Source organism: Neovison vison, chromosome 2 (assembly GCF_020171115.1).
Source record: "Neovison vison isolate M4711 chromosome 2, ASM_NN_V1, whole genome shotgun sequence".
Taxonomy (NCBI): Eukaryota; Metazoa; Chordata; class Mammalia; order Carnivora; family Mustelidae; genus Neogale; species Neogale vison.
The window spans coordinates 65,774,242-65,802,072 of record NC_058092.1 but is presented as its reverse complement, the minus strand read 5'-3'; the positions used below and the strand labels follow the sequence as shown (position 1 = coordinate 65,802,072).

The 27,831-nt window shown below is 39.1% G+C and overlaps 1 protein-coding gene across 2 annotated transcripts in view; it reads right to left on the bottom strand.

Moving 5' to 3' along the window:
• Positions 1–545: 545 nt before the first annotated feature.
• Positions 546–27,831, bottom strand: part of GIPC2 (GIPC PDZ domain containing family member 2) — an 86,806-nt gene continuing 59,520 nt past the window's right edge. For both annotated transcript variants that reach the window (XM_044238527.1, XM_044238528.1), the window contains 3 exons: positions 17,844–17,950; positions 13,186–13,267; positions 546–4,547 (listed from right to left, as the gene is read on the bottom strand). In XM_044238527.1, coding sequence (XP_044094462.1) covers positions 4,402–4,547; positions 13,186–13,267; positions 17,844–17,950 — 335 coding nt within the window. In that variant the 3' untranslated portion in view covers positions 546–4,401. The remainder of the gene's footprint in view (positions 4,548–13,185; positions 13,268–17,843; positions 17,951–27,831) is intronic.

The following is a 27,831-nucleotide window of genomic DNA, read 5'->3' as shown; positions in this document are numbered from 1 at the left end:
TTCTAACAGCTCTAAGAGAGCCTTCAAAATGCATCAAGGAGAAATGAATCCAAAAGGCATAACCACCTAAGAGCTACAGGCTGGTATTTCTTCTACTTATGCTATTGTTTGGAAACTACTGCCATAAAATTGGTTGAATAAAGAAGAAAATGTCACCCCGGGTAAAACTCTATTTTATAAACAGAAACAACTTATGACTATTTTACCTTAGAGTATTCTGGCAGTACGTAGCTCATATATTTTTACTGAATCAAAACACTTAATTTTGGGATTTTAAAACTAAGAGACCTTAGGTATTATACCTCATATGAAATACATTGAGAAAAAATAATACCAAAATGTATTAAAAACATAAAGGCCCGGGCACCTGGGTGGCCCAGTCAGGTAAGCATCTGCCTTCAGCTCAGGTCATAATACCAGGGTCCTGCTCAGCAGGGAATCTACTACTCCCTCTCCTCCTGCCCCCCCCCCAATTCGGAGCGAGCGCACACCCTCTCTCTCTAATAAAAAATCTTCAAAAATTAAAAAAAGACCTAGACATTTACTTGTGTTATCTGTGAATCATTTATTTAAACAAAACTAAGAAGTCAAACATTTAAAACTCCTAATATTTTTTTCATAAAAACATTCATCATTTTTTTCATGAAAAGGTTATTTTAAGGAGTTATATTTTAAATATTATAAATTATGCCCCTATAATAATTCACTGTTTGATCAATACATAAACATTTGTACAATCTATAAGTAGATATACAGTAATGTTTTAAGTAAAATGTTTTGTAATTTTGCAAATTAATAAATTTCCAAAATTCAATCTCAAAAACATTTTAAAGTATATGCTATGATTTTTACAAAAGACAGAAGTTTTTTTCCTCCCAAAACATAGAATATTTTACCTGCATAGAGTCAATACCATTGCATGACACAAATAGTTCAAAATATAAAATATTTAAAACTATTAGAAAATTTGTTTTCTTTTTGTTATGGCTTTAAAAAATATCTGTGGCTATACTTAAGTTTTATAGAAGCTTAACATCTCAAATTGAGATAAGGATGTCATATGCGATTTTCACCCTCCCAGCAGATAATAACCATGAATCTTTTCTTAGAACTAGGTTTTCAGGTAAAAGGTGGGGACAGATTGTGCCATTTGTACACTTCAAAATCTTAGAAACATTTTATAACCATGACATGCATAAGGACTTGTAATTACTCTGATGTCCCTTTCAATCTGTATCAAGAAGATAATAAATGTACATTTTACACAAAGCATTAGTTCTTGCATTAGTTCAGCTTTAGATGCTGAACAGCATCTCCTTTTTATTCACTCATAGCTTAGGTAGAACACCGAACGGTCCTTCTAACCCATTACTTCCACCAAAATAATAACAATGCTATCAGTATTCATATATTGCTAGTTATATCAGAGGGTGAAAGGGTCATTATATGATCGATCTTTTACATCTTTGGCAGAGAACTGTGCCCTATTTAGAAGAACCATTATTTTGAAAACTCTATTTGCAGATGACATTCATTTTGCAACTCTGCTAGAGAGGCAACGATAACTAAAGGATGCCAGGAAGGCTTTCTCTAGACCTGACGAAGGTCTAGCAATAATGTGGACCTAAAGAAAGTGTGCTTTACTTGGAAAAAATCTCTATTTGTTAAAGATATGGGGGAAATACAGCAAAATAGTCATTTGGAAAAATTAAGTTACCTTTAATTACCTGTTAACATTACAATATTGGATACAGAGGCCCTAAGTAAAGGTTAACTGATTAGTGCTTTTATAATTGAATTCTTAAGAAGTTTCACATCATGTAATTATATATTTTTGAAACATCACAGAAACCCAAAATATACCTATTTGGAATCACCAGAATGTGTATACTTGATCAGGAGCAAGTTATGTTCAAGGCCCCATTGAGCCCAACAATCGGTCCCCACCTACATACTCTGCCGCAGAGAACACACAGTGTGCTCTTAGCGGCCCCTGAAAAATGCAATTTTGCATGGAGGGAAATCAAAAATAAAATAGTCTTGCTCTACTGGGGGAAAAAAAAACAAAATAACGAATAAAAATAACAAATAACAAAATAAAACAACAGAGGCCTTCTGGAAATGTTTTACTGGTATCGATGAAATAGCATGTTTAATGAAAAAAGAAAATAGTCTTGTCTCCTTGTAGCAGAAGGGTAGAAGGGTAGCCCACACTGTAGACGGTGACAACTAAAATGAAACCTTGTTCTTTTTGTGCACCGAGAGTTACCGAACGGCAGGAAGTTCACAAACAGATATATTTTCAGGGAAGGGAACAAAATAATACAAAGAAACTGACCTTGTTATCAGCTTAGCAACAGAGGTGAGAGAGAAAGACATTTCAAGGAAAAACCTATTAGGATTAAAGAACCTGTGCCCAGCTGAAGCCCTGAATGATGATAACTACCATTTAACCCTAACAGGCAAGCAGAGTTACCACTGTACATGGACCCTGGTACCTTACATGTTGAGATTCTAGAAAAATCATGGTGAGCACAATTCACTTTGTGAATATGAGATTCCATAAATCACACAGAATCCGTGTCAATCTTCCTGCATGCCCAAAAATGAAGGAGGAAAAAGACATTCATCAACAATAAACAATGACTCTTCATTTCAAATCTAACATCTAGTGCCAGGAAATTTTTTTTTGTTAAACTAAAGTGCTTCTATGGGTCTTAACTTTCTCATCTTCAGAAATATCCACTCTTTGGGTGTCCTCCTAAGAGAGGTGGTATTAAGAATCGGTAGATATCTTAAAAATAGAAATTAAAACCAAAAATTAAAAATAATTTTTAAAAAAATAATTCATAGATATTTGGAGAGCTCTCAAAGAAATCCATGAAATGAATAACAACAAACTACAGCCCGAGTTAGGTCCCATTTTCAAATGATGGGCAAGCGCATTAAGACAATCCATGTTCTAACTCCTTTAGTTACACATTAATGACTGAAACAGGGCTTCTGTACAGGACTCAGATTAATGAGACAAAGAGTATCCGCTTCAAAGCATTAAACTTCTGTGAAAGAGGAGTGGATGTTAGCAAAAGTAAAGTTGCGCAGGAAAACAACAGTTACCGAAGCATTAACTCACCATGAAAAGGGAACTACTTCTGATTTCCTGGAATACAGCCCTCCTGGGTCATTATTTCTGATTACCATGGCAGCACACAACATTTTCCATCTAACACTTTAGGAGAATGCTTGGTCACACCATGCTCTGCCTTATTAAATGATCTATGCTGAAACCATTCATTTCCATTCTCTGACAGCCATAAAATGTCACGTAAGAGTGATAAGACAGTCATTTGCCCTCAATTTTCTCAATAATGTAAGGTTTTAGAGAAAGTATGTTAGAACTCTAAAATAATAGACTAATATATTTTCTCAATTCCTCCATCCTCCTTTTTTTCCACTGGGGGAAATCGATTTCTGAATTTCTCCTCTAAAGTTTAGGGGGCTTAAAACGTTGCTCTTTCACCCAAAAAAAAAAAAAATGTTCTCAAACACAGTTATTTTCTGAGTAAATATCTTTCAAAAGAAAAGTTCTACAAAGACTATAAAAACCTTCCCTGGAGTGCTTATGAAGCATAACATAAAAGTGGGTATGAGTGGAAAAAGAATGCTTTAAGAACTGCTTTTTAAAAAATCAAATTTAAGTGCTTTCTACCCTATCTGCCTTTTCTCCCTTCTTCCACGCAAGCAAACACATACACAATATAATAGACTTTAACAAGTTTTTAAAAAGGAGCAATTACAAAGAACCAAAACAATAAATAAGTAAATCAGTCCTTGCTTTAAGAAGAAAGAAGGCCACAGATATCAAGAGATTGTAGGAATCTTCCTCCCCTTACTCAGTGGATTAAAAAAAAAAACAAAACGCTTTCTAGACCCAGAGAGGGCATAATTCACACTTCACTTCCTGAACACACCTAGATCAGGCTGGTATAACAAAAATGAAGATGCTCGGAGGCAAATCATACTCTAATCCCAATTTCCCTGCATTAAGATTTTTAAAAAGAGCTACAGAGCTATTGCAATCAGCTATTTGCATGTGGGTAGAAAAGAAAACATAGACGTTTATGCGGAGCAAAATCCTCTCTAGAAATACTTCCTAAAACTTACTTTAAAAAGACTCTTAAATGAATATTAAAATTGATCATATTTTAGGTGATTTATTTTAAGCATACCACATCTGGAACCACATTAAAAGGTACCCAGAAACCAAAAGTGTATTTCAAAGAATGTATTCCATATACATCAGACCAAACCAGAGTCTGTAACAGTGCCTAAAAATCAGATCTTGTGGATATTTTTTAAAAGAATGTTCATTTCTCCAGAGACGGATCATCCACGTCATCGTCATTCTCGTTTTGCATCACCAATGACTCCCCAAACATCAAAGACAAATTCATCTGGGAACGCAAAGTCTCCAAGAGTTTCGTCAAGGGCCTCAGCAAATTCATCTGGATTACCTTTGTCCTTTCCAGCTTCAAACATTGTGGTAGCTATCAAAAACAATTTTTAAAAATTAATGATACATGAGATGATATCAGAGAACCGACAAAAATGGCATCAGAAAAATTACTTTCTCAGTGTAACATGCGAAGATCTATTTCTAGCACAAGTTATAACAGTAACATACTAACAACATACTAACAGTAACATACTAATATACTAACATCTGTCAGGGGAGCATTTAAACAGTTTGTCCACTGCACCCAGATTGGTCACCCCTGGCCTCTCCTCCACCTTGAAGCCCACCAGTCAAGAACTACTGGTATTCCTCCAGAAAGGAAACTCTGTGGATAACCCTGCCAGGAAAGTCAGGGTACGCCATCCCTCTTCCACCTGCCCAGTCACTAGCTCTCTCTGCCCCCTCTACCAGTACCCCACTGCCAACTATAATGGAACCCAGTACTCCCTGTTCCTCCAAAGAACAAAGACGAAGGATAACAGTTCGCAATGGGAAAATCAAGCTAGGGTGAAGAAGAAGGTATCGGTCTACTAATGGAATCAAGGTAACTTTTCCTGAGCCCCTTTCTAGTTTGAGATAGAAAGTGAATGTGGCACCTGTGTTCTGTTTTTCTAGTAAATTGCCTAGGCCCGGTTCTTACATCTGGGGAACCAGCATCTTCAAGAGTGCACATTCTCACGGAAACTGCCCCAGCTGGCTGGGAGCCCATGAGGCTGAGCTGTTTTTTCTCAGCCCCTTATAAGCAACTGGAAAGAGACAGTGTGGATGTGATTTAGAACTTGGATGAAGAAACTCTAGGTTAAAAAAAAAAAAAAAAAAGAACAACAACCAAATCTCAGCATCTCCGTTCCTCCCAGGTTAAGACTAAACAATTCAACACTTGTAGGATTTCTCTGAATGAACCAAGAGGTCTGGTCTTTAAGCTAAAATCCACTAGGGCTCTTCAGAGCATTTAAAAACTGTGCCTTGTCTCAAACAGCTCTGTACTAACACAGGCCAAAGGGAAAGGAGGAGATGTGGCCCAAAGAAATGGCTAACAAATGGACAGAAGGAAGGAAGGTAGGATCATGAAGAACAGGATATTTACATAGTTTCAAAGTATCTCTCCACCAAATACTTATTACGGAGAATAACTTTACAATGGAGACAATTAGCAAACACCACTTTAAGCCATCAACATGAACAATATCAGAAATAGAACAAACCAAATCCTATGCCTCCTGGTAAATATAATTGAAAAGAGTAGAGGATCACATTCGATATTTTTGCAAGAGGTATGATGTAAACATAACTCCCAAAAAATCAGACAAGCCAGAATTGAGGAATATTCTATAAAATAACAACTTGTACCCTCCAAAAGCATCAAGATCATTAAAATTGAGAGTGGGAAACTGTTCCAAATTGATATAAATAAAAGAACATGCTCTTCTGCTATAAGGGATGTTAATGTATTTAGGGAAACATAACACATGATTAATAGGGGATAGTAATATATCGATGCTAATGATTCTTGCTTATACTGTGCTTAGCTAGGAGAATATATTTGTTCATAAGAAATATGCACTAAAGTATTTGGGGGCAATAAATATTGTTCATTTATTCCTATGTTCAAGGAGAAAAAAAGTCTTTGTGCTATATTTATAACCTTTTTCAATGTTTAAGATTGCCTTAACATACTTTTTTTTTAAGATTTTATTTATTTATTTGACAGAGAGAGAGATCACAAGTAGGCAGAGAGGCAGGCAGAGAGAGAGGGGGAAGCAGGCTCCCTGCCGAACAGAGCCGGATGCAGGGCTCCACCTCAGGACGCTGAGATCATGACCTGAGCAGAAGACAGAGGCTTAACCCACTGAGCCCACCCAGGTGCCCTGCCTTAAAAATACTTTTAAAAAGCGGTTATGAGTGAGGAGGAACTGATTCCTTCTCATCATTATCCCTCTCTCTCTCTCTCTCTTACTCTGCCTCTGGTCCCAGCTCTGACTCAAAAGCTTTTGCATTTATTTTCAATCTAGAAACAATTACTTCAAAGAGGAAGAAGACTTCGGTTCAGCTCCAGCCAAAACGTTTGGACAGGTTTACTGCAACTTTTATATATGTTTTATATGGCATGCCAATGCTAGCCAGGATATACTGAAGCAAGCATTCAGATACATACAGGCTTGATTCATAAACTTAGCTTCTGAAAAACAATTTGACAACAAGTACAATTAAAATCCTCAAAAATGTTCACATCCTAGGGGCACCTGGGTGGCTCAATTGGTTCAACATCTGACTCTTGATTTCGGCTCAGGTCATGATCTCAGGATCATGGCATCAAGTCCCTGAGACAGGCTCCATGCTCAGAGCAGGGTCTGCTTGAGATGCTTTCTCTCTCTCCCTCTGTCCCTCCCCACCCTGTACTTGTTCTCTAAAATAATAAATAAATAGTGGCACCTAGGTGGCTCAGTCAGCTAAGCATCTGCCTTCAGCTTAGGTCATGATCTCACGGTCCTGAGATCAAGCCCCACATCAGGCTCCCTGCTCAATGGGAAGTCTGCTTCTCCCTCTCCCTCTGTCCCTGCTTATATGCTCTCAAATAAATATCTTAAAATTTAAAATAAGAAGAAGGAGGAGGAGGAGGAGGAGGAGGAGAAGGAGAAGGAGAAGAAGAAGAAGAAGAAGAAGAAGAAGAAGAAACAACTCCCGACAGATCCTGAATAGCCTACTCAGTCTTTCATGCCCATTGGAACAAGTTCAGTGTCTTATGCACTGAATGTGCCAGAAGATGCACAGGAGGCTGCTTTATAACTATCCTTAAATAATTTTTGCTCTGACACAGTTAACGTATATTGGAGAAAGCAAAACCCAGAGGTCTGGTCCTGTAGCCAGGCTGTGAAAGAGTAAACAAAACTTAAAGGTAAGTACTGCAAAAGCAGGGCTCAAGCTCAGAATTTTGCTAAGTCTACCATTTTAAGTATTTCCCATAGTCTCCACAGATAGCACTTATTGAGACAGTTACCTAAAGATTATACTAACATGTGGGTGATATACAGTCTAGCAGAGGAAGAAATAATATGCACACAGGAGGTAAGAAAATCTACAGACCGTTCAGTAGCAAAAACTAACAGTGCAGATGAACGATGCTCTTCAATGCTGGGGGGACACAAGGACCACAATCGTATGTTCACTGATGGGCAATGAGTCAGCCAATCTCTTGCTCACACACATACACATACCTACTTGACTATAAGAAATAACTTGGTACATGGCTGTTTGGTACTTCACGAAGCTCAGCAGCATGGTCTAGTGCACTGAGCCCAGGAATGATATATTCTGGACCTTGCCTACTCTGACTTGAAATCTCTGGCTTGGGTTCCTTAGTTCTTCAGTTACAAATGAGAAAAATGATGGTCTAAGAGGCCCATACCACAATCTCCAACCACAATCCAAACTCTGTAATCTCACTATGCGCTCATGCTGGCACAGCAGAAAAGTAAAACTTCCACACTAAATACAGTCCCAGAGTTGGGCAGACCTCCAGGGATACAGTCCTACCTCTATTACCACTATCATTAGTACTAGTAATAATTATTAGTGATCAATGCTAAAAATAGTAATAGCTGCACCTATTATTTATGATGTAACAGGAACTTTATACATATTATTTAATTTAGTGTGTTGGAAACCCACTAAGGTTTTTATTACACCTCTTTTAAAAATATGTGGAAATTAAGGTTTGAATTTAATAATGTGCCCAAAAGCTAAAGTTTCAAACATATGAAGTTAGGATTCATACTCACAGTGAATTCACTATTTTTGTGCCTCTACACAGTCCGTTAATAAACATTTACCAAATATTTACTCTAGGAGTACTGTAGGAGGAGCTGAGATTAAAAGCAGTACAGTATCTGCCCTCAAGGAACTAAAATATCAGTAGTTCCTTGGGACACTGTGTTACATATGTATTTCTAACACCTTAATGAAGTGTTAGAACAAGTAACTAACAAAATTATCAGTTAGGTCGGGTAAAAGTAACAAAAATATCAATTAGGCAGCTTCATTAAGGTGTTAGAAATATATATGTAACAAAGTGTCCCATAAATCTTTTAAAATACAGTAATTTTCTATATGAATTTTCAAAGAAATTAAGAATGGAGCATGCATTAAAACATGCACAAATTTTTCCTAATGAATAAAGTATAGGGGCGCCTGGGTGGCTCAGTGGATTAAAGCCTCTGCCTTTGGCTCAGATCATGATCTCAGGGTCCTGGGATCGAGCCCTGCATCGGGTTCTCTGCTCAGCAGTGAGCCTGCTTCCCCCCACCCCCCGCCTGCCTCTCTGACTACTTGTGATCTCTGTCAAATAAATAAATAAAATCCTTTTTAAAAAAATAAAGTATAAACACATATTTTGAAAATTCTTAAAAGAGAAGTAAATGGGTATAATTTTATCTCTTTTTTTAATTAAAACTGTATCTTAAAAAAAACTGTATCTTTAAGAGAAAAGCAAAATGAAGATTTTAGCAAAAAGAAACACTTTTTATTAAGTCATATCACATTAATATGACAGCTACTAAAATACTTTTCACCTATAATGGATCTGCAATACACTGCAATAATATTTAACTCCTAAATGCAATGGGGGGGGGAATCCCCTGAAAGGAGAGAATTGTTGTATCACATACAGCAACTAAGTGCTGACCTCTACTGGCCATTTTGAAAATACCTTTGTATCATTTCCACAACTGAACTTCCACATCATTTATTAACAACAAATTTATTTTTGTGATATAGGGCAATCCATATTTCCCACTAAGTTTTTAAATACCTAAACTGAACTTTTAAACATAAGATACTACTGCAGATGAAAAATCTTGGCATAAAAATATTCCAGAATTGAATCTCAGCTTTTAATTTGTTAGCTGACTTTGGACAAGTAACCAAACGTCTCTGAATCTGTTTTCAAATCTATAAAATGACACATAGCAGGATTGAATAAAGATTAAACCTAAACACTTTTAACCATTAAATCTATAGTTGTACCTCCTACAGGAGGTCTTTATGAAGTCTGTGGGAAATAAATGTGAAATAAGTGCTAAATAAGTGTTCCATTTCAAGGAACTCAGACAGGAACCAAACATTAAAAACATGACCAATGTTGAATATGGTTTTTTGTTAGTGAAAACCTATTTCCAAAATCATTAGCTTTACCTAAGATGGATGACTTTCTATAGTATTCACTGTTTTGAATTCACAGAAGAAAGGAAATCATCCTAAGAAGAAATATAATTATCTCTATTAAAATATCATTGTATTTTTAAAGGAGCTAAAAATATTTTATAAGAAAAAATTACTTAGAATCTATCGTTCAAATTTCTTTTCCACACATTTCTGACCTCTTAATAAATTAGAAATCCTAAAATTCTGACATGACTAGGATGAGCTCCAAACTCCTAAGCTGGTATCATCAGGACACAGTATAGTTCAATATATAATTAACACAGTTGCCTTAAATATTCATAAGAAAACTTACAGGATACAACTTTTTCATTAAGTCACCTCAATCTCTTAAAATATGTTACAGGACTCAGAATCTTCCAGAATCCATTTTTCTCCCGCCATGGATAACATTCCATGTATTCCAGGCAATACATGTTGGCATTGGGTCAGTAGAAAAGTCAGTTCACAGCCTAGCTCTACAACCAAATAAAGCCCTGTCATCTGCAGGGTTACTTCCTAAACTCATTACAATTATTTTCCATTTTCAAGTGGTAAATACATCCCAAAGCTTTGTGAAGATAGTGTTTTGGTTTGGGTCATTTTATTGCAGATTACCTTTCTCACTTTTTAATGTAAATTTATATTAACAACTCTGGAATAACATGATGTGGCTACAATTTGCCTTAAGACTTAACATTTCTGACAGTTAAGAACACAAAACAAAAACAAGCAAATATATTCATTTCTCTATTGAATCGGTATCACATTTGTGATTTCTATTTCATGCTAATCAGATCTGAATAATGACAGAAATTCTTAATTTAACAATGGTTGACATTCTTCAAATAATTACTTTCCTTAAACTTTACCTCCCTAGATGACTGATCACATTGCTAATCGTGTACAATGATAATCACTTTCCATGTCATTGGAGGAACTTGCTACAGATGATTAGTTAACTTTACAGTGGGATTACAAGTTAATTTACAAGGAATTTGTGAGGAATGTTTAGTGCCCTGAATTTGTCAAAGTGAAATAAATGGATTCTTAAAGAACTGTTCCTTAATTCACCTAGAATTACTCCACTGTCCATTGTTCTTCCATGTATACTTATACATATTTATTTTTTTAAGATTCTATTCATGTATTTAATTGTCAGAGAGACAGCAAGAGAAGGAACACAAGCAGGGGAGGTGGGAGAGGGAGAAGCAGGCTTCCTGCTGAGCAGGGAGCCCAATGGGGACATCCGATGGGGACATATCCCATCGGATATGTCCTTCGGCTCATGACCGGAGCCGAAGGCAGACCCTTAACAATGGAGCCACCCAGCCACCCGTTGTATACGTATATAAATTTAATAACAAAAGAACAAAATTAATTTATTTAACTATTTCAAATTTATACTTAATTAACTATAAGGCATATACCCAAAATTAAGTTCTAAAGACTATTTTAAATTCCCCCCTTTGAAAAGTGTGGTTCTCCCAGCATGGAGGTTCCTCAAAAAGTTTGAAAATAGAGCTACCCTATGACCCAGCAATTGCACTACTGGGTATTTACCCTAAAGATACAAATGTAGTGATCCAAAGGGGCATGTGCACCCGAATGTTTATAGCAGCAAAGTCATACTATGTCATAGCCAAACTATGGAAAGAACCTAGATGTCCATCAACAGATGAATGGATAAAGAAGATGTGGCATATATACACAATGGAATACTATGCAGCCATCAAAAGAAATGAAATCTTGACATTGACATTGCTGCTAAAAATATTCGGGTACACGTGCCCCTTCAGATCACTACATTTGTATCTTTAGGGTAAATTCCCAGTAGGGCAATTGCTGGGTCATAGGGTAGTTCTATTTTCAACATTTTGAGGAACCTCCATGCTGTTTTCCAGAGTGGTTGCACCAGCTTGTATTCCCACAAACAGTGTAGGAGGGTTCCCCTTTCTCCGCATCCTTGCCAGCGATGCTGTCTTTCTACAGGATAATCTCAGCTTTAACTTCTTGTCTGTGTGGAGCAAGTACCTATTATATACAAATTTTATGCTTTGAATCAAGGAATTAGATAAAAGAGCATCAATATTTCTTCAATTACAGACAGCGTCTATATATTCACCATAGAAATTTTATTTTCGAAGTTCAGAAAGGCAAGAAAAACATAAGAACAGACTCTATAAGAAAAAAGTAAGAATGAATGGAAGAAGTGGAATAATGAGTTTCAAATAGTCTACCTGAGCTAGAGTAAAATTCTTTACACCTGGTAGCAGGGAAACAGAACAGTCCAAGTGTTCGGCTTAAAAAAATGGATGAAGTACCTGGTACACACAAACATACTCCATGCACACACGGGTGCATGCAGACATGAAGCCCACCACAGGGCACAGTTACTGTTTCACCACCCAGCATCCCTCTGCCCTTCTCAAAGGCACTTTCTTCTGGCTTCTACATGGGAGGGGCCAGGACTTTTCACCAGCTCAGCCCTAGGATTTCAGTCACTCTCAGCTCCAGAAGGAAAGCATCTGACCCAGACCTAAGCATCACCCCCACCACTACCACCTCAGTGAGCCTATCAGACCAGTCAGGGTCAATCCTAAGCATTTTGTTTGAATGACTTGGAAAAGGCCCTCCCCCTTTCCCATCAGGCTTGATACTAAGGTGCAGAGGATGGAACCATTGCCATCATTTTGACTCCAAGAGGGAGGGTCTGAAGGTGCCAAGGGACACTAGCGAGCCTAAAATGCAGCCTAAATGGAAAGAAGGGGAGCCACATCCTGTGATAGCATGAAAACTCTGGATCTAGCCATTTTGGAAGCCAGGATCTACCTCTGAAGTTTTCAGGTATAAGAACCAAATCATTTCCCCTCTTTTATCCTGTAAGTCAGTTGGAATTCAGTTTGTTGTTACTATTTTGTTCCCTGCAATTGATAAATCAAGACCCTGATATCCTAAGGACGACATAAGAAATACCCATCAATTCAACTTCTCAACTGCCCTGATCAGTCACACACCAGCTGAGTCCTTTCTCTTCCTCTTTCTGATTCATTGCTCACAGGCTCTCAGTAATCCTATTAAGTGCACCCAATATCATAACATATGATTTAATCAATGTAGATCTTATGTATCAAATACATTCCATATGTGTCATTTACAAAATCTGTTCATACTGTAACTTTTAAATCCATAAAACAAGGCATTGAAGGAAGGCTATTATCATAGTTCATAGTTTTAAGATTAAAAACTGAAGTCTAGAAAAGTAGATTTGACTCGCAGCTAGTAAAAGGGTAAGGGCCAGGTCTTTATTCATTATTCTTTTATGTTTTATATCCTTATTTTCATTACAATTTTTTCATCACTTTCCAGTATTTACCTTGAAAAGGATCATTGAGTGTAAATGCAAGCAAAACAAAGAAGCACTAAATTCAATTAAGAAATATAGAGACTTAAAAAAAATAGTATCTTCTTACCTAAATCGATATCTTGAATTCCCATGTACAATTCAAGAAGATCATCAATCTTTTCAATTGCTTTTGTCTTGGTTTCAGAGGGCTTTATCAAAGAAAAGAGAAATGAGATATTTTTACATGAAATCTCTTGAATGTCAAGGCTAAGGGTAAGGGAAAATCTGATGTGGAGTCAGTTCATGGTTGTATACATCAGCTCCTTTGGATGGAAACAGATCTACAGTGTGCTCTGTAGCTCAATACAAATCAATACAGCAAATACTGATTTTTACTGTTAGTGTTAAGTGTTATGGATTCAAAGAAGAAAAGCCAGAACAGAGTCTCCAAGTCTAGAAAGGGAGACAAATCTGTGAAAATAAATAACTATGTAATAATAAGGAAAAAATTTTCAAGGATATAAAAGCCATCTCAGGCAAAGTAAATTTAAATATCTTAAGAGTCACAGAAGACTTGAGTAAGGGGACTTAAAAACTCTTTTCAAAGATACACTGGTGGAAGATAAGCAGGAGAGGACGCTGCAAACAGAAGTATACAACAGCCATGCCTGGCTGGCTCAGTCGGTGGAGCATGTGACTTTTGATAGCAGGCTTGTGAGTTCAAGCCCCACAGTGGGTATAGAGATCACTTAAAAATAAAATCTTTAGGGGCGCCTGGGTGGCTCAGTCAGTTAAGTGTCTGCCTTCAGCTCAGGTCATGATCCCAGGATCCTGGGTTTGAGCCCCACATCTGGCTCCCTGCTCAGTGGGAAGCTTGCTTCTCCCACAACCCCTGCTTCTGTTCCCTCTCTCACTGTGTCTCTCCCTGTCAAATTAATAAATACAATCTTGAAATAAAACAAAATCTTTAAAAAAAAAAAAAAAAGTATTGCAATTGATATGCAATGTCTATGTGAGTCACAGAGTCTGATAAAGAGTATAGCCGGGGGGCACCTGGGTGGCTCAGTGGGTTAAAATCTCTGACTTCAGCTCAGGTCATGGTCTCAGGGTCCTGGGATCGAGCCCCACATCAGGCTCCTGCTCAGCAGGGAGCCTGCTTCCTCCTCTCTCTCTCTCTGCCTGCCTCTCTGCCTGCTTGTGATCTCTGTCTGTCAAAAAAATAAATAAAATCTTAATAAATAAATAAATAAATAAATAAATAAAAATGGCTTCCTAGCTGAAAAAGAAACTACCCAAAGATGTGAAATAATCAACTATCAGTGCAAGTGCAGAATTCAAGATTAGCTTGTAAGAAATTCATAGTACTTTTAATACTGTTATAAATACATGTTGCTTTGTGTTCTCCAAACTTATTAGAAATAAACATTTTATTATAAATGTGAATTTTTATTTCCTTGCGGATTTTATTACAATTTTCTCATGTTCTTAATTATATGAACTAAGCCTTAAAAACAGTAACAGGTACAATATACCACTCTTGCCTTCTTTATGGTATATTTTGGATGTGCTGTATAAAGCAAGTTGGTTATGCAAAGAAACTTGGATGTCCACCTTTGTATCCAACCAGCCATACTGCAAGTTTTCATAACAAACGTCAGTACTTTGCATACATAATCAAACATCAATATGTTACCATTTTACCTCCTAAATAGCTCTTGAGCTCATCCCCTCTTCTCCACTCACATTCTGATTGCCTGGGTTCCGCTCTCATTTTTTGGTACTTGCAGAAGTTTTCTAATTTTTCTCCCTGCCTGCAATCTTCACCCTCCTCAAATCTACCCGGCTTAACAATCCATCTGCTAGAACCAAGGGATTTTTCTAAAATGCAAAACTGACCATGCTGCTCTCCTCACAATTCTTAAATGGCTCCCCCATTTCCAAGACCTTTCCCATTCTGACCCAGGTCTCTCACGCCCCATCAGGTCCCTCCACACTCCAATCCCATGGACGCTCCCAAGGTTCTCCAAGCCCATCATTGTTTCAGGCCTAGAACATTCTTCTCCCCATCTTTAACCAACTCAATCATTTCTTCAGGATGGAAATTTCCCCACCTCTCTCTCTTCCCCCATCCCTGACAGCAGCTGATCAGCCCTCCTCTGTGACATTAAACCTATTCCCTGGTTTTCAAAAGCTTCTTTCAACACCTCTTTCCCCTTAAAGGAGAAACAAGGTCTTTATTTATCTTTGTATCACCAGCACCTGGACTGTGTCTGTCTCAAGAAACACATACTGAATAATTTATGAGATACGCAGGTGGAATTCTTCCACAGTTTTCAGGATTTGTGCTGGGTTAAAAGAGGGTGACTTGTTTCGAATCTATAAATTCTTTAGATGATAAGTCATTTGCAAAAAATTAACATGAGTACCAAACTAGCGTTTTCCTTTTATTACAAGTTACTTTCATTTACCCTATTTAATGAAACAGGCCATGCAAATAGGAATGGAGTTTTAGATGTTTATCTTTAAATGAATCTTTCCTACCTCCCCAGAGAGATCTTCAGCTTCCCTTTCTCACCCTAGCACCTTATACATAGCAGGTACTGTACACATATCAATTATACTAACTGTTCAATGACCCGCCTTCTGAAGGAACATGGAGTTTTCCCCATCACCTCTGCCACCTCTTTAAGTGGTTTTAAGATCTTTCATTTGTTCCTCCCAGCCTGGAATGGGAAGCAGTTGGCATTCTCCTGGCTCCCCACTGCCAGCCCCCTCTCACTGTTCTTCCATTCTCTTCCAGAGTCCTTTCTACTATGCAGGTTTATTCATTCACGCAGCAATATGTCTCAGAGTATGCAGGACCCCAGGAAAGTAGAGACTCAGATTGGCCAGATGTCCCTGCCCTGACTGTTTCACATACCTCTTCATATCTCATTTGCAAAACGCTTCTGGTCCTCCTAGGTCCTCCTAGGTCTCATCCTTCCCTCCACGTCAACTTACTACCCAGTACCCAGGAACGCAACTGAGTCCTCCTCTGGTTTCTCCCCTGCTGACAACATAACGGTTGACTCAAACATTCAAAAGCACAACCTCAGCCTCACGGTTCCTTGAGTGTCTGTTCCAACAAACCACCCCCATGACTGACCCTGGACATCATCACCCAACAAGCTCTGGGATCCTGCTCTGTGAAAATGGTCTCACTGTTCACCAGTCTCACTCTTCTGCTTTTCAAAACCACGGGGAATCAATTTTTTTTTTCAAAAACATTGTTTTGTTTTTCAAAAACACAATAGGAACACACAACTAGCCAGGTCTAGCATTGTACCCTCTGCCTACAGGAACTCCCTAGCCTCAGACACAGGCCTGACGCCCCCTCTGCCTATAGGACAGCTTCATCACCACTGTCTTCACTGGCTAAGCAGACCGCCACTTGCCACCTTGAGTCCTTACCCTGTCTCCCTTAACCCCTACTGTCTTCTCCTTCTATCTTTCCTCCCTCCGTTTCTCTATTCCCCTTTTGGCATTTTTCACTCAAAAACTGAGTCAATCACAAAACTCTCTTCTTCTCAAGTTTAAATGCATCACTTATTAATTAATTCAACAAAGATGTGAACTCCTTTGATGTGTTGGGTACTGTTCTAGGTGCTGGGGTGACAGCAGTGAACAGATGTGAGCAAAGGAACTAAACAGACAAGAAACAAAGATACAATGTGTCCTATTGTGCTTAATGCTTTAAAGAAAATTAATGGTAAGCAAGATTGGGCAGGGGGAAGGGTGGCAGGAACGGCTAGTTATGCAAGATACTCAAAGGCCTTTTAGATAAGGTGATATGTGGACAGAAACCTGAAGAAGTCAGTAGAACCATGTCCTGAAATGGGCAAGGCATTCAGATAGAGGGAACAGCAGTACAGAGACCCTGAGTTGTGACGCATCCAAAGTATTTAGGGACAGCAAGGAGACCCGTGTGGCTGAAGCAGCGTGAGCCAAGAGGAGAGTGGTGGGAAATGAGATCAGAGAAGAGATGCAGAGTCAGATCATGTTCGTCACTCTGAGAACTTTAGCTTTTATCTTGAGTGGCATGGGAAACCACTGGAGAGTGTAGACAAAAAAGTAACCACTTGTGTTTTTTAATTCTGGCTGTTGTTCTGAGCACAGAGGGAAAGAGGGAAGGGTGAGCGCAGGAAAACTAAATACAGGTGACTGCAATATTCAGGACAAGATGTAGGTGCCTTGGGCCAGAGTGATGAGGGCAGAGATAGTGAGAAGTTGCTGGATTCTGGTCTATTGTGGAGGTAGACCCACCAGGATTTGTTAATGAAAGGGACATGGAACATGAAAGAGAAGAGTCAAAGATGACTACAGAATGTTTTACCTGAGGAGACTGGAGTTCATGAATATCTTTCACTATCAAAATCTTAACTATGACTGCTACTATACGTGGCCAAGAGACTTTCTCTTGGCCCTCAGAGCATTTTGGTTAAGTTTTTGACCCAGTCTAGATGTTTACAGATTCTAGCAAACATTTTCTGCTGATAATAAAATATAGATAGCTGAAGATGGCTATACATCCTAATTTCTTCTCTTGTATCTATTTTCTACATTTCCTTCTTAAATGCTTTCGGAAACTTTCACATTGTTTAGGTAGGCAATGAATTAAAGTCCATACTTTAATAGGGTATATGGCATTTTGTTTAACTTTGTGGCTTTACCTTTATTTCTAGCACTAATAAACATGAACATCCACACATTTCCAAGCAGAATGGGAATTAAATAAACATAACCTACCATGTCTTCCATGGAGGCAGAACCCTTTGATCTCAGGCGAAGTGTCTCTCTTCCAGTACCAATTTTTTCTGCTGATGATTTTCCAGCTTTTGACCTTGGCTCTACTTCTATAAACATACAATGGAGGAAGAAAGGTGTGTATACTCAGTTTCAACAGATTGCTATAAAAACAAATGTAGTTTCTATCACAAAACTATATATACAATTAGAGATCTGATAGAAGGTATGCCTTCTTATATAATTTCCTAAACAAAGTAAATTCTCCTGCCATCATTCTTATATTCCACATACAGTCCAGCTACAAAAAGAAAAGGTAACGATTTGAAGTGTACTGTTGGGAAAGACTGGAAATTATAAGGAATAGAAAGTTAGCTTTATTGTAAGATTAAAAGGGTGTAAAGGAAGAGGAGAACAGTGGCAAATATTCAGCCAGACTTCCTTAAGGTCATGAAGAAGGAAAGGTCATGTTTTGATAGAAGAGAGGGACGGAGGTGCCACTGTTTGAGCCCCGACCTTCTGCATGACGTTCTATACACAAAATCCCATTTAATACTCCTACCAACCCAGGAGATATTTATAGCTCTCCTTTTACCGAAAAGGAAATTGAACTCCATAAGAAGCAGAGCAGGGATTCAAATCCAGGTCTTGTGACACCAAAGTCTGTATGCTTTTCCCAGTGACGTTCCAACACTGTCCCTCTTGCAACCACAGGGGACATAATCAGAGGTGTCATACTGAGAGAAGCAGGATTCTATAGAGGCTAGGACCAAGTTAGGAAGGAATTCCCCTCAGAAGGCAGGCAAAAGAACAGGAAGCAAAATATCCATGCAAAACCACTGCTTTCCTTAGACCTGTTGTCTTTTAATTTTCTTTTGTTTTTCCTCTGCACCAAGAGTCACCTCCTTCCCCAAGACCAAGTAGTAACAAATGAGTGAAAGGCTAGGTAGGGCAGGGCCCAAGGATAACTCCAAGGTTCACGACCTTTCTAGGCCACTCCAAAAACACACTGCCCTGGGGAAACATAGGCGCTGCATAACTGGAGGGACATGTATGCAAAGAAACTGGATACTCAGAGTTCTCTACGAATCTCCTCATTTTTAAGTTTTGTCAAATAAGTCAAACTTTTAAAAACAACATATTGGCAAAAGTAAAAGATCTGGGGATCCAATTCTGGCCATAGGCTACCAATTTATAACTTTGCAAATATCCCCTGAGTACTGAGGACTCTATGTGGCAGCAGTTTGGGACAAGGGACAAAAATGGGGGCAGGGAGAGGCCATACCAAGAACTGCAGATAATAGAGCTCCAACGAGGAACTACAGGACGCACTGGTACATGCAAGTGGATAGTGAGACAGACGTCTCAAGACAGACATCAAGTGGACCACAGAAATGTGTTCTAACTGACCTAGAACCCAGAATAATACCGACCTTCAGCAAGCGCTGTTTTACTACTGGGAATCTACTCCAAAGGGATTAAGGATTTTACATATTAATTTTAACCTGCATTTGGGGAAACAATCACCAAAACATAAAACAAGTCTTCTTCTGAGAATGAAATTATTAAAATTATAAAAATTTCTATACAATTCATTATAAATGTACAAAAAATTATTAAAATTTTTACTATAAAAAATCAACAAAAATGCAACAGACCCGTTTTCCCAAGCAAAAACCTGTGAGTGATGGCTAATGATGCTAATGCTAATTATGGTGCTCAGACAGTCTCCAGAGACTAAAGCTTTATTGGCAAGTACACAGCATTTGCCCTGCCAGTCATACTATGCCCTGAGGGAAGAATGAGTTAATGGAAGCAAGTTGTTCTGCACAGAGTTTCCAGAAGAGTGCCCAGAGGAAAAGATGAGGTCAGTCTGTCATCAGCACTGCCCACAACGTATTCCCAGCTCTGAGTCCCACATTCCCACATAGACCTAAAGTGCTCAAGACAGTCTCAGCTTATGGTTAAGCATCTGCATTCTGCTCAGGTCATGGTCCCACGGTCCTGGGATCGAGTCCTGCATTGGGCTCCCTGCTCAGCGGGGAGCCTGCTTCTCCCTCCTGCTGCTCTTGCCTGTGCATACACTCACACTCTCTTTCCTTCAATTAAATAAAATCTTAAGAAAAGAAAGACAGCTTCAGCTTAACGATACTAACCTTCAAGATAAACAACCTTACACCCCCCACTCCCTCTACGACACACACACACCACCCCAGTGACTTCACCAAGCAACCTACTCAGTATAATCCGTCTTCCCATACAAATTTCCTACAGGATAGAAAATGAACTGCTCAGCTAACACCTGTGTGTTGGTCCCCCACTACATACACATTTCTAATTGTAAAGTATTACACTAGCATTCTGAATTAACAAGTTTCTTAGAAGTTTAGTGAGCATGATATAACCCTGGAAAATTGAACAACTCTGGAAATAGTAAAAAAAATAAATAAATAAAGTTTTTTGAGATTTACAAAACTAAGCACCCAGCCTCTGGAATGTGGGAACTCTATCAAGAGACTGTCATCAGTGCTGGAGAAGTCAGCCAACCCCCCAGATGACGGCTCTATCTCGCCTTGCTCTTACTTGCAACACCAGTAGCTAGAAGGGAAAATGTAGAATGGAAGTTTTTTTTAATAAGCTTTATTTTTTTAAGGCAATTGTAGGTTCACAGCAAAACTTAAAGACAGATTTCCCATATACCTTCTGCCCCCACATATGTACAGCATCTCCCATTATCCCTGTCCACCAGCACAGGGGTACATTTGTTACAATCAACAGGCCCACGCTGACATCATTACCTAAAGTCTGCAGTTTTCGGTAGGCTTCACTCTTGGTGCTGTACATTCTGCGGGTTTGGGAAATGTCGTGACCTAGATCCACCATGACTATAAGCATCCAGAATCGTTTCATTATCCTAAAAATCCTATATGCTTTGCCGATTCACCCCAGCTTTTTTTTCAGTCATTATTTGTCAAACCATCCTTCTCCATTACAGTAGTTATCTCAAAATCAACCACTTGGTGGCACCAAAAGTTAAATTTTAAGTTCTGTCTTGGCCCAGGCTCCAGAAACCTGGCCTTCATAGCTGAGGAAACAGAAGCCATGTTTCTCTATGATCCTATGATTTAAGGATGTAAATCAACCAGTTTATACATGAAAACAGGCTAGATGGTCCTGTTCACCCACAGGGGAAAAAATACAAGTTCTGGGGGCGCCTCAGTGGCTCAGTGGGTTAAGCCTCTGCCTTTGGCTCAGGTCATAATCTCAGGGTCCTGGGATAGAGCCCCAAATCAGGCTCTCTGTTCAGCAGGGAGCCTGCTTTCCCCTCTCTCTCTGCCTGCTGCTCTGCCTACTTTGATCTCTCCCTCTCCATCAAATAAACAAATAAATAAAATTTAAAAAAAAAAAAAAAACGAGTTCTGTACATCCGTGCTGAGTGTTTTGAAGGTTGTGAATGTTTCTCTCTCATCTGGCCTACTTTTGGGGTACTGGCCTCAGCATGTCTAACCAACCAGGCCAAGCCCTAAATCAGTCCCTTCACTTTCCATGAACAAGTTTACCTGGGGCCTCTCCTGGGGCCGAGTGAGGAGAGGGATGAAGCTCATAAGGCAGACACTAGAAACCAGCCCGCAGATGGCTGGAGTCACTAGACGCAGTCACTCGGCTGAAGCACACATCCTACCCACCTGCTGGTCACGGAGGGCACAAAACACACAGCGTGTGGGGTGTGGCTGCTCCCACAGCTGAAGTGGATGGCACCGAGAAGCAGTCACATTTGTTCGCCAGCCCCTTTTGTGGAGATTGTATCTGTTACTCTAATTACGCAATTTAATTTAAAAGTACATGCCCTGATGAAAAAAAAATGTGAACCAAAGAGTTATTATTGCTAGGAAAAGTAGGTTAACTGCTTTGGAAAGATTCCATGAGGCCAAGATCAAAAAAAAAAAAAAAAAAAAAAATTAGGTGTGGGCAAGACAGCACTAGATACGAAAAATATCTTTAAACATTAGGCATTTCATATATCTAGTTTTTAAAAGTGAAACAGAACCTGCAGGCTTGCATTAAGGTTATAATTATAAGACTTCACAGAACTCCAAATTGTGTCCTCCACTCCAAAAGGGGGTTTTATGTTAAAAAAAAAAAAAAAAAAAAACTAAAAGAATATATAGGTTTTAAAATAAGATGTTTATACACATTTGTATCATTCTTTACTATATTCCATTTTAAGTGGCATTTTCAAGGTAAAGTGGAGAAAATGGGAAGCAGAAAAGACATAAGGAGACCTGTCTCTAGTCCCACCCTGACCTCTAGAGAAATAAGAGGGGCTGACAGAAACTAAAGCCCCGTTTTCAGAAGGAGCACATACAACATGGCCTAGATCCCCAACTGACCCAGGGTGACACAGTGGGGAATACTTCTGCACAGAACGAGGTCTGTTCTGGTCCCATGCGGGCCCTAGCTGGGAATGGGTAGAATACGGATCATCACTTTCATAAGCAGGGACAGAGCCAGGATTTCAACAGGAGGTGGGCACAGGCAAACTCAGCTACATCCAACACTTGCTCAGGGAACAAGATGGACTTCAGAATCCGAAAATGTCAGTTTAAAACCCACTTCTGTTTACAAACTATGTGAACTTGAATAAGCCCTAATCCGGAAAATGAGAAAAACACCTAAATATGGTATGGTTTTAAACATTCGCATGACTAATGTATAAAATGTGCTCAGCCCGGTGACCTGGTTCGTATTATAGAATGCTTCTGCTGATACATTTCAGTCTGGAGAGGAGAAATCTGCTCTTCCAGATCTCCCTCCCCATTGGAAGTATTTGCACTGGTTTTCTAAGAATGTTCAGAAAAAGGTCACTTCAAATACAGAGGTGTCTCTTTTATTCTCTTTAATCTTTTCCATAAAACTATCCTTCCCCCCACCTTCCGTTTATAGGAGGGTGTAAACAGCACATGCCCATCCCACGGCTCCACTCAGATTCTCCAAAGTGGCTGAGGTTAGACCCACCCCTCATGGGGGCACTCCGTATGGAGCCCCTCCAGGGTCCACCCCATTGGTCATTTTCTCAGTATCTATCAGTTATCTGAGTATCACTGTGGTTTAGGGGAAGCTAACTGCTCCCAGCTTCAGGGATGGAAAACCTAATGGATTCCCTTCATCACAAGTCACTATTTCAGGAGTGGGCATGTGACCAAAGTCAGGTAAGCCAGAATGAACCTGAGGAGTTTTGCTAGAAATTCTGAGACAAACACACTCTCCTTTTCTATTCCACATGAATAAGGAAGCACACAGTCCCAACAGTTGCTGACCACCACCTTGAGACACAGTGTCAAACTAACCTTAAAATGATACATGAAAAAAAATGATATATGAATTATGAAACAGATACCTCGGGCAGCACTGCAGAAAAAAAAGAGCAGGAAACTGAGTTCCGATCACATTATACAGGCCCCACAGAGTTTTACTAATGTCAGCATCACTCATGGACAATTGATTTATAAGATTCTCTTTTCTGCACAAGCCAGCTTGAAAGGTTTTCCACTGTCTCCAGCTAAAAGCCATCTCACAATGCAGAATTCTGTCTAAGCAGTAAAGCAACTTCTAAACAGGCCCTCCAATGCTTAGACACACACAGATGGAACTGTCTGTAAACAGCCTAAGTGCTCCCTACCCTATTTCCAAACCCCAATTCACACACGAACAAATGCACACTTCTTGGCACAACTGGCTAAAATCTAGCTTGTATCCCAGAATCTAAAATTTTAACCGTACGTCCCTCTTTCCCATGTATTCTTCTTCTCAACAACATTTCTCAGACTCCTTTAGAATAATTCAGCTGGTAGGGTGCTGGGGCAGATAAAAAGAAGGAAGTAGGTGCTACATGCACAAGGCAACAGTTGTCCACTGGATCAAAAGGGCTGGCAACCCAGGAACCAACCCCACAAAACACACGTACACACACACACACACACACACACACACACACACGAGTTGCTCTTAACGGTTCCTCTGATGAGACTGAACAGTGCATGACATTTATGGGAAATGGAATAACTGTGACCCAAATCTTGTTCCTTAGTTAGGAGGTCATTTAAGAGAAACTCAGCCTTGTTTTTAACACTCTCTGAAATTACAGGCAAAAATTAATGTGTACCTCTGGGAAGAAGGTTTGTAGCTTTAATCCAGAGGGGACTGTGTTACAAAAGAAATTACAGACCTCCTATTGGAAAATAGGAGGGCGAAAAACTTAAATGCTGTCTAAAAGACGTTAACCCTTTTAAATTTATTTTATTCCACAGTATGATTTCATCATCAGAATTTTTTTTAAATCAAGAGTTATTGTTTACTTCTATTACTGGTTTACTAAATATTTTTCTACCAGCTTTCAAAAAAAAGGTATGAAAAGTAGTTATAAAAACATACTTGGGGCACCTGGGTGGCTCAGTGGGTTAAGCCTCTGCCTTCAGCTCAGGTCATGATCTCAGGGTCCTGAGATCGATCCCCACATCGGGCTCTCTACTCAGGGGGGAGCCTGCTTTCCCCTCTCTCTCTGCCTGCCTCTCTGCCTACTTGTGATATCTCTCTCTCTCTCTCTGCCAAATAAATAAATAAAAATTTTTTTTAGAAATCTCAATTTAAAATAATACAATGGAATATTCTACCACATTTCTAACATAGAACCATTTATAATATTAAAGAAAACTGTTTAAAATGAGAATAATCAGGGCACCTGGGTGGCTTAGTGGGTTTAGCACCTGCCTTCATTTCAGATCATGATCCCAGGGCCCTGGGATAGAGCCCCACTTCCAGTTCTCTCTCCCTGCTCAGGGGGAGCCTGCTTCTCTCTCTCCCTCAGCCCCTTGTCCCTGTCCCTGAGTGAGCACGTGTGCATACGCACGCGCGCACACACACACACACACTCTCTCTCTCTCTCTTTCATGTGCACACTCTCTCAAAATCTTTTTAAAAAATGAGAATCCTATAATTAAAAATTATAAAGCCATTAAAGTAGAATGATTCAGTTTCCCTACTTCCTAGCCAGAAATGTTATCCTCTTTTTCTAAATAATTATTTTCTGGTTATGAAAGTTAGTATGCTTATTTTATATTAAATATGCAAAAAAATACAAGAATCCTAAAGAAAGAAGTCAAACTCACCACCTAAACCATTAAATTTCAATATACATACACTGCAATTCATTTTTCTCCTACATTTAAAGATCATTTTTACAGAAATGGGATATTACCACCCATTATTTTTATAATCTGCCTTTTCATTTATCAATCATTTTCCATACACAAAAGGGATAATCTCCCTAACTTTTTCTGAAAACATACTCTTACCACAATTTTGAGCACAATTTGTTAGATCCATTTTCCTGTAATTATATGACAGCTCTCATTATACAAATACTCTGGCAAAATATGTATTATTGCTATAATTGCTGTTTTTCTAATAAGTTAGATTATATTCATTTTTTAAGTTACATTATATTCATATTATTCAGCCATATTAAGGAAGCCACTTACATTTTAGATCATTTTTCCCCCTTCCTCCTATACTGTTATTACTAAGTTTAAGACTAGTTGAAAACAGGGGTTGCTGGGTGGCTCAGGCTGTTGAGCAGCCACCTTCAGCTGGGATGATCCCAAGGTCCTGGGATCGAGCCCTGTATGGGGCTCCCTGCTCGGTCTGCTCTCCCTCTCCTTCTGCATGCCACTCTGTCTACTTGTACTATCTCCCTGTCAAATAAATAAATAAAATCTAAAAAAAAAAAAAAAAAAAAAAAAAAGACCAGTTGAAAACAGTTATGTCTTCTATTCATGGTTGTTGTTAACTCCAAATGCTCCTGAAACATTATAGCTCTAAGAAACCAATCACTGTTTAGGGTTAGTGTCTGAGAAAACAGATTACAAAGTTCTTAGTACTGTGGATTATAATTTCTCTTTTCTCAATTAAATATGTCAGCATTTAATAAGTTTTCTTTTTTTTTAATTTGCTTTATTTTTTACTTTTTTTTTAAAGATTTTATTTATTTATTTGACAGACAGAGATCACAAGTAGGCAGAGAGGCAGGCAGAGAGAGAGAAGGAGGAAGCAGGCTCCCCAAGGAGCAGAGAGCCCGATGTGGGGCTCGATCCCAGGACCCTGGGACCATGACCCGAGCTGAAGGCAGAGGCTTTAACCCACTGAGCCACCCAGGTGCCCCCAATAAATTTTCTTTTAATGACAGTTTACAACTAGAATGGAAAGAGTGTATATTTAGCCTGAGTCTTTATTCAGCTGAAAACACATTGATCAGTTACACTCAGTATTCATCTAACACATCTGCCACACCCCCAATAAAACAGAACTTAGCTCCTCATTTATCTCCTCCCATAGTAACTTTGGGGTAAATGCCAAACCACATCTAGCTGGAGAGAAGGACAGAACAAACTACGACATAAAAAAATGATTAAGCGGCATGTTCTATCCCCCCAATTTATCATTGTGAAGACTTTAAACCTTTGCCAAAAAAAAAAAAAATACATGAAAGAGAGTGCCACTGTCAGATAAATGCAAAATATCAAAAGCTGAACATCTCTCACTGACTTGCCCCCAAACAATTTCCACATCCAAACCACCACATTTCTGATCACTCTTATTACAGGGGCTCCGAGGATAGACATCTTGGGAGTGACATTTGCTTCTCAGCACGCTCTTCTCTTCACTCTTCTCCTTTAAGCAGCATAGGTCCACCCCCTAACTGCCATTTCTGCCTTGGCAATATTATTCAGGCTTTTTCTCTCCTTCAAACGCCTGTTGCTGCCTCTAATCCCAGCCCTTATCCCTCACTCAGGCACTGATACAGGAGCCTGCTACAGTTTCTCCTCCATAAAGTATGGTCATATTGTTTTTCTAGGCTTAATTCCCTGAAAATCTACTTCATCATATCATTCTTCAGTTCTAATACCTAAATGACTCCCTATTGGGCTCAAAAACAAGCTCAGATTCCCCACCTAGTTTTTGGAGCTCTTCTTTAAAGAGCCCAATCACTCCATCCGCTCACCTACCTCCCTTCCAGCAACCCTCAGCCTACTGCCTATAAGGTGCCTGGGTGGCTCAGTCTTTAGGTGTCTGCCTTCAGCTCAGATCATGAGCCCAGGGTCCTGGGATCAAGTCCCACATCGGGCTCCCTGCTCAGCGGGAAGCCTCCTTCTTCCTCTCCCACTCCCCCTGCTTGTGTTCTCTTTCTCTCTCTGTCTCTGTCAAATAAATAAAATCTTAAAAAAAAAAAAAAAGTCTCCCATCATTTGTCTCCCTCTGTGTTAGGAGGGCACTTGAAGTGATGAGCACCGTGTGTTGTATGCAACTGATAAATCACTAGATTCTACCTCTGAAACTAATACTACAGTGTATATTAATTAAATTGAACTTAAATTTAAAAATTAAAGAAAAAGAACCCAGAAACTGCTTTTGCAACTGATTTGCTCCAATTCCTACAACCTCTTCACTGTCCTCAACGCTTCCCCCAGAAAACCCTCCTTGTCTATACTTTTCTTTATCTACCAAGGTCAAGTTCAAATGCAATCTTCTCTAGGAATCTTTCTCAATGAGTCCAGCCTACTCCTATCTTTCCCTCCTCTGAACACCAATTTAAATTTCTGGGAAAAATGGATTTAAAATTTTACTCCACAATTCTGGTTATAAGAAATGTCAGATTGAACCAAACTTTGAGTCCCCCACTCAAGGCTTGGTGAGAAACTGGCTTTTTGTTATGTAAATCTATCTTCCTCTCTGAGGAACAAGAGGGCTAATATGCTCAATCCAATGCAAACCCTACTCTGAAACTCTATGTCCAATTCAATGGGTCCACTTGCAACCCAAGCCCGGGACACAGGTGTCCTTCACCTCAGATTGCAAGGCTGTGCACAGTTTTGTTTTGTTTTTAAGATTTTATTTATTTGAGAAGAAGGGAAGCAGGCTTCCTTCGGCCTAAGCC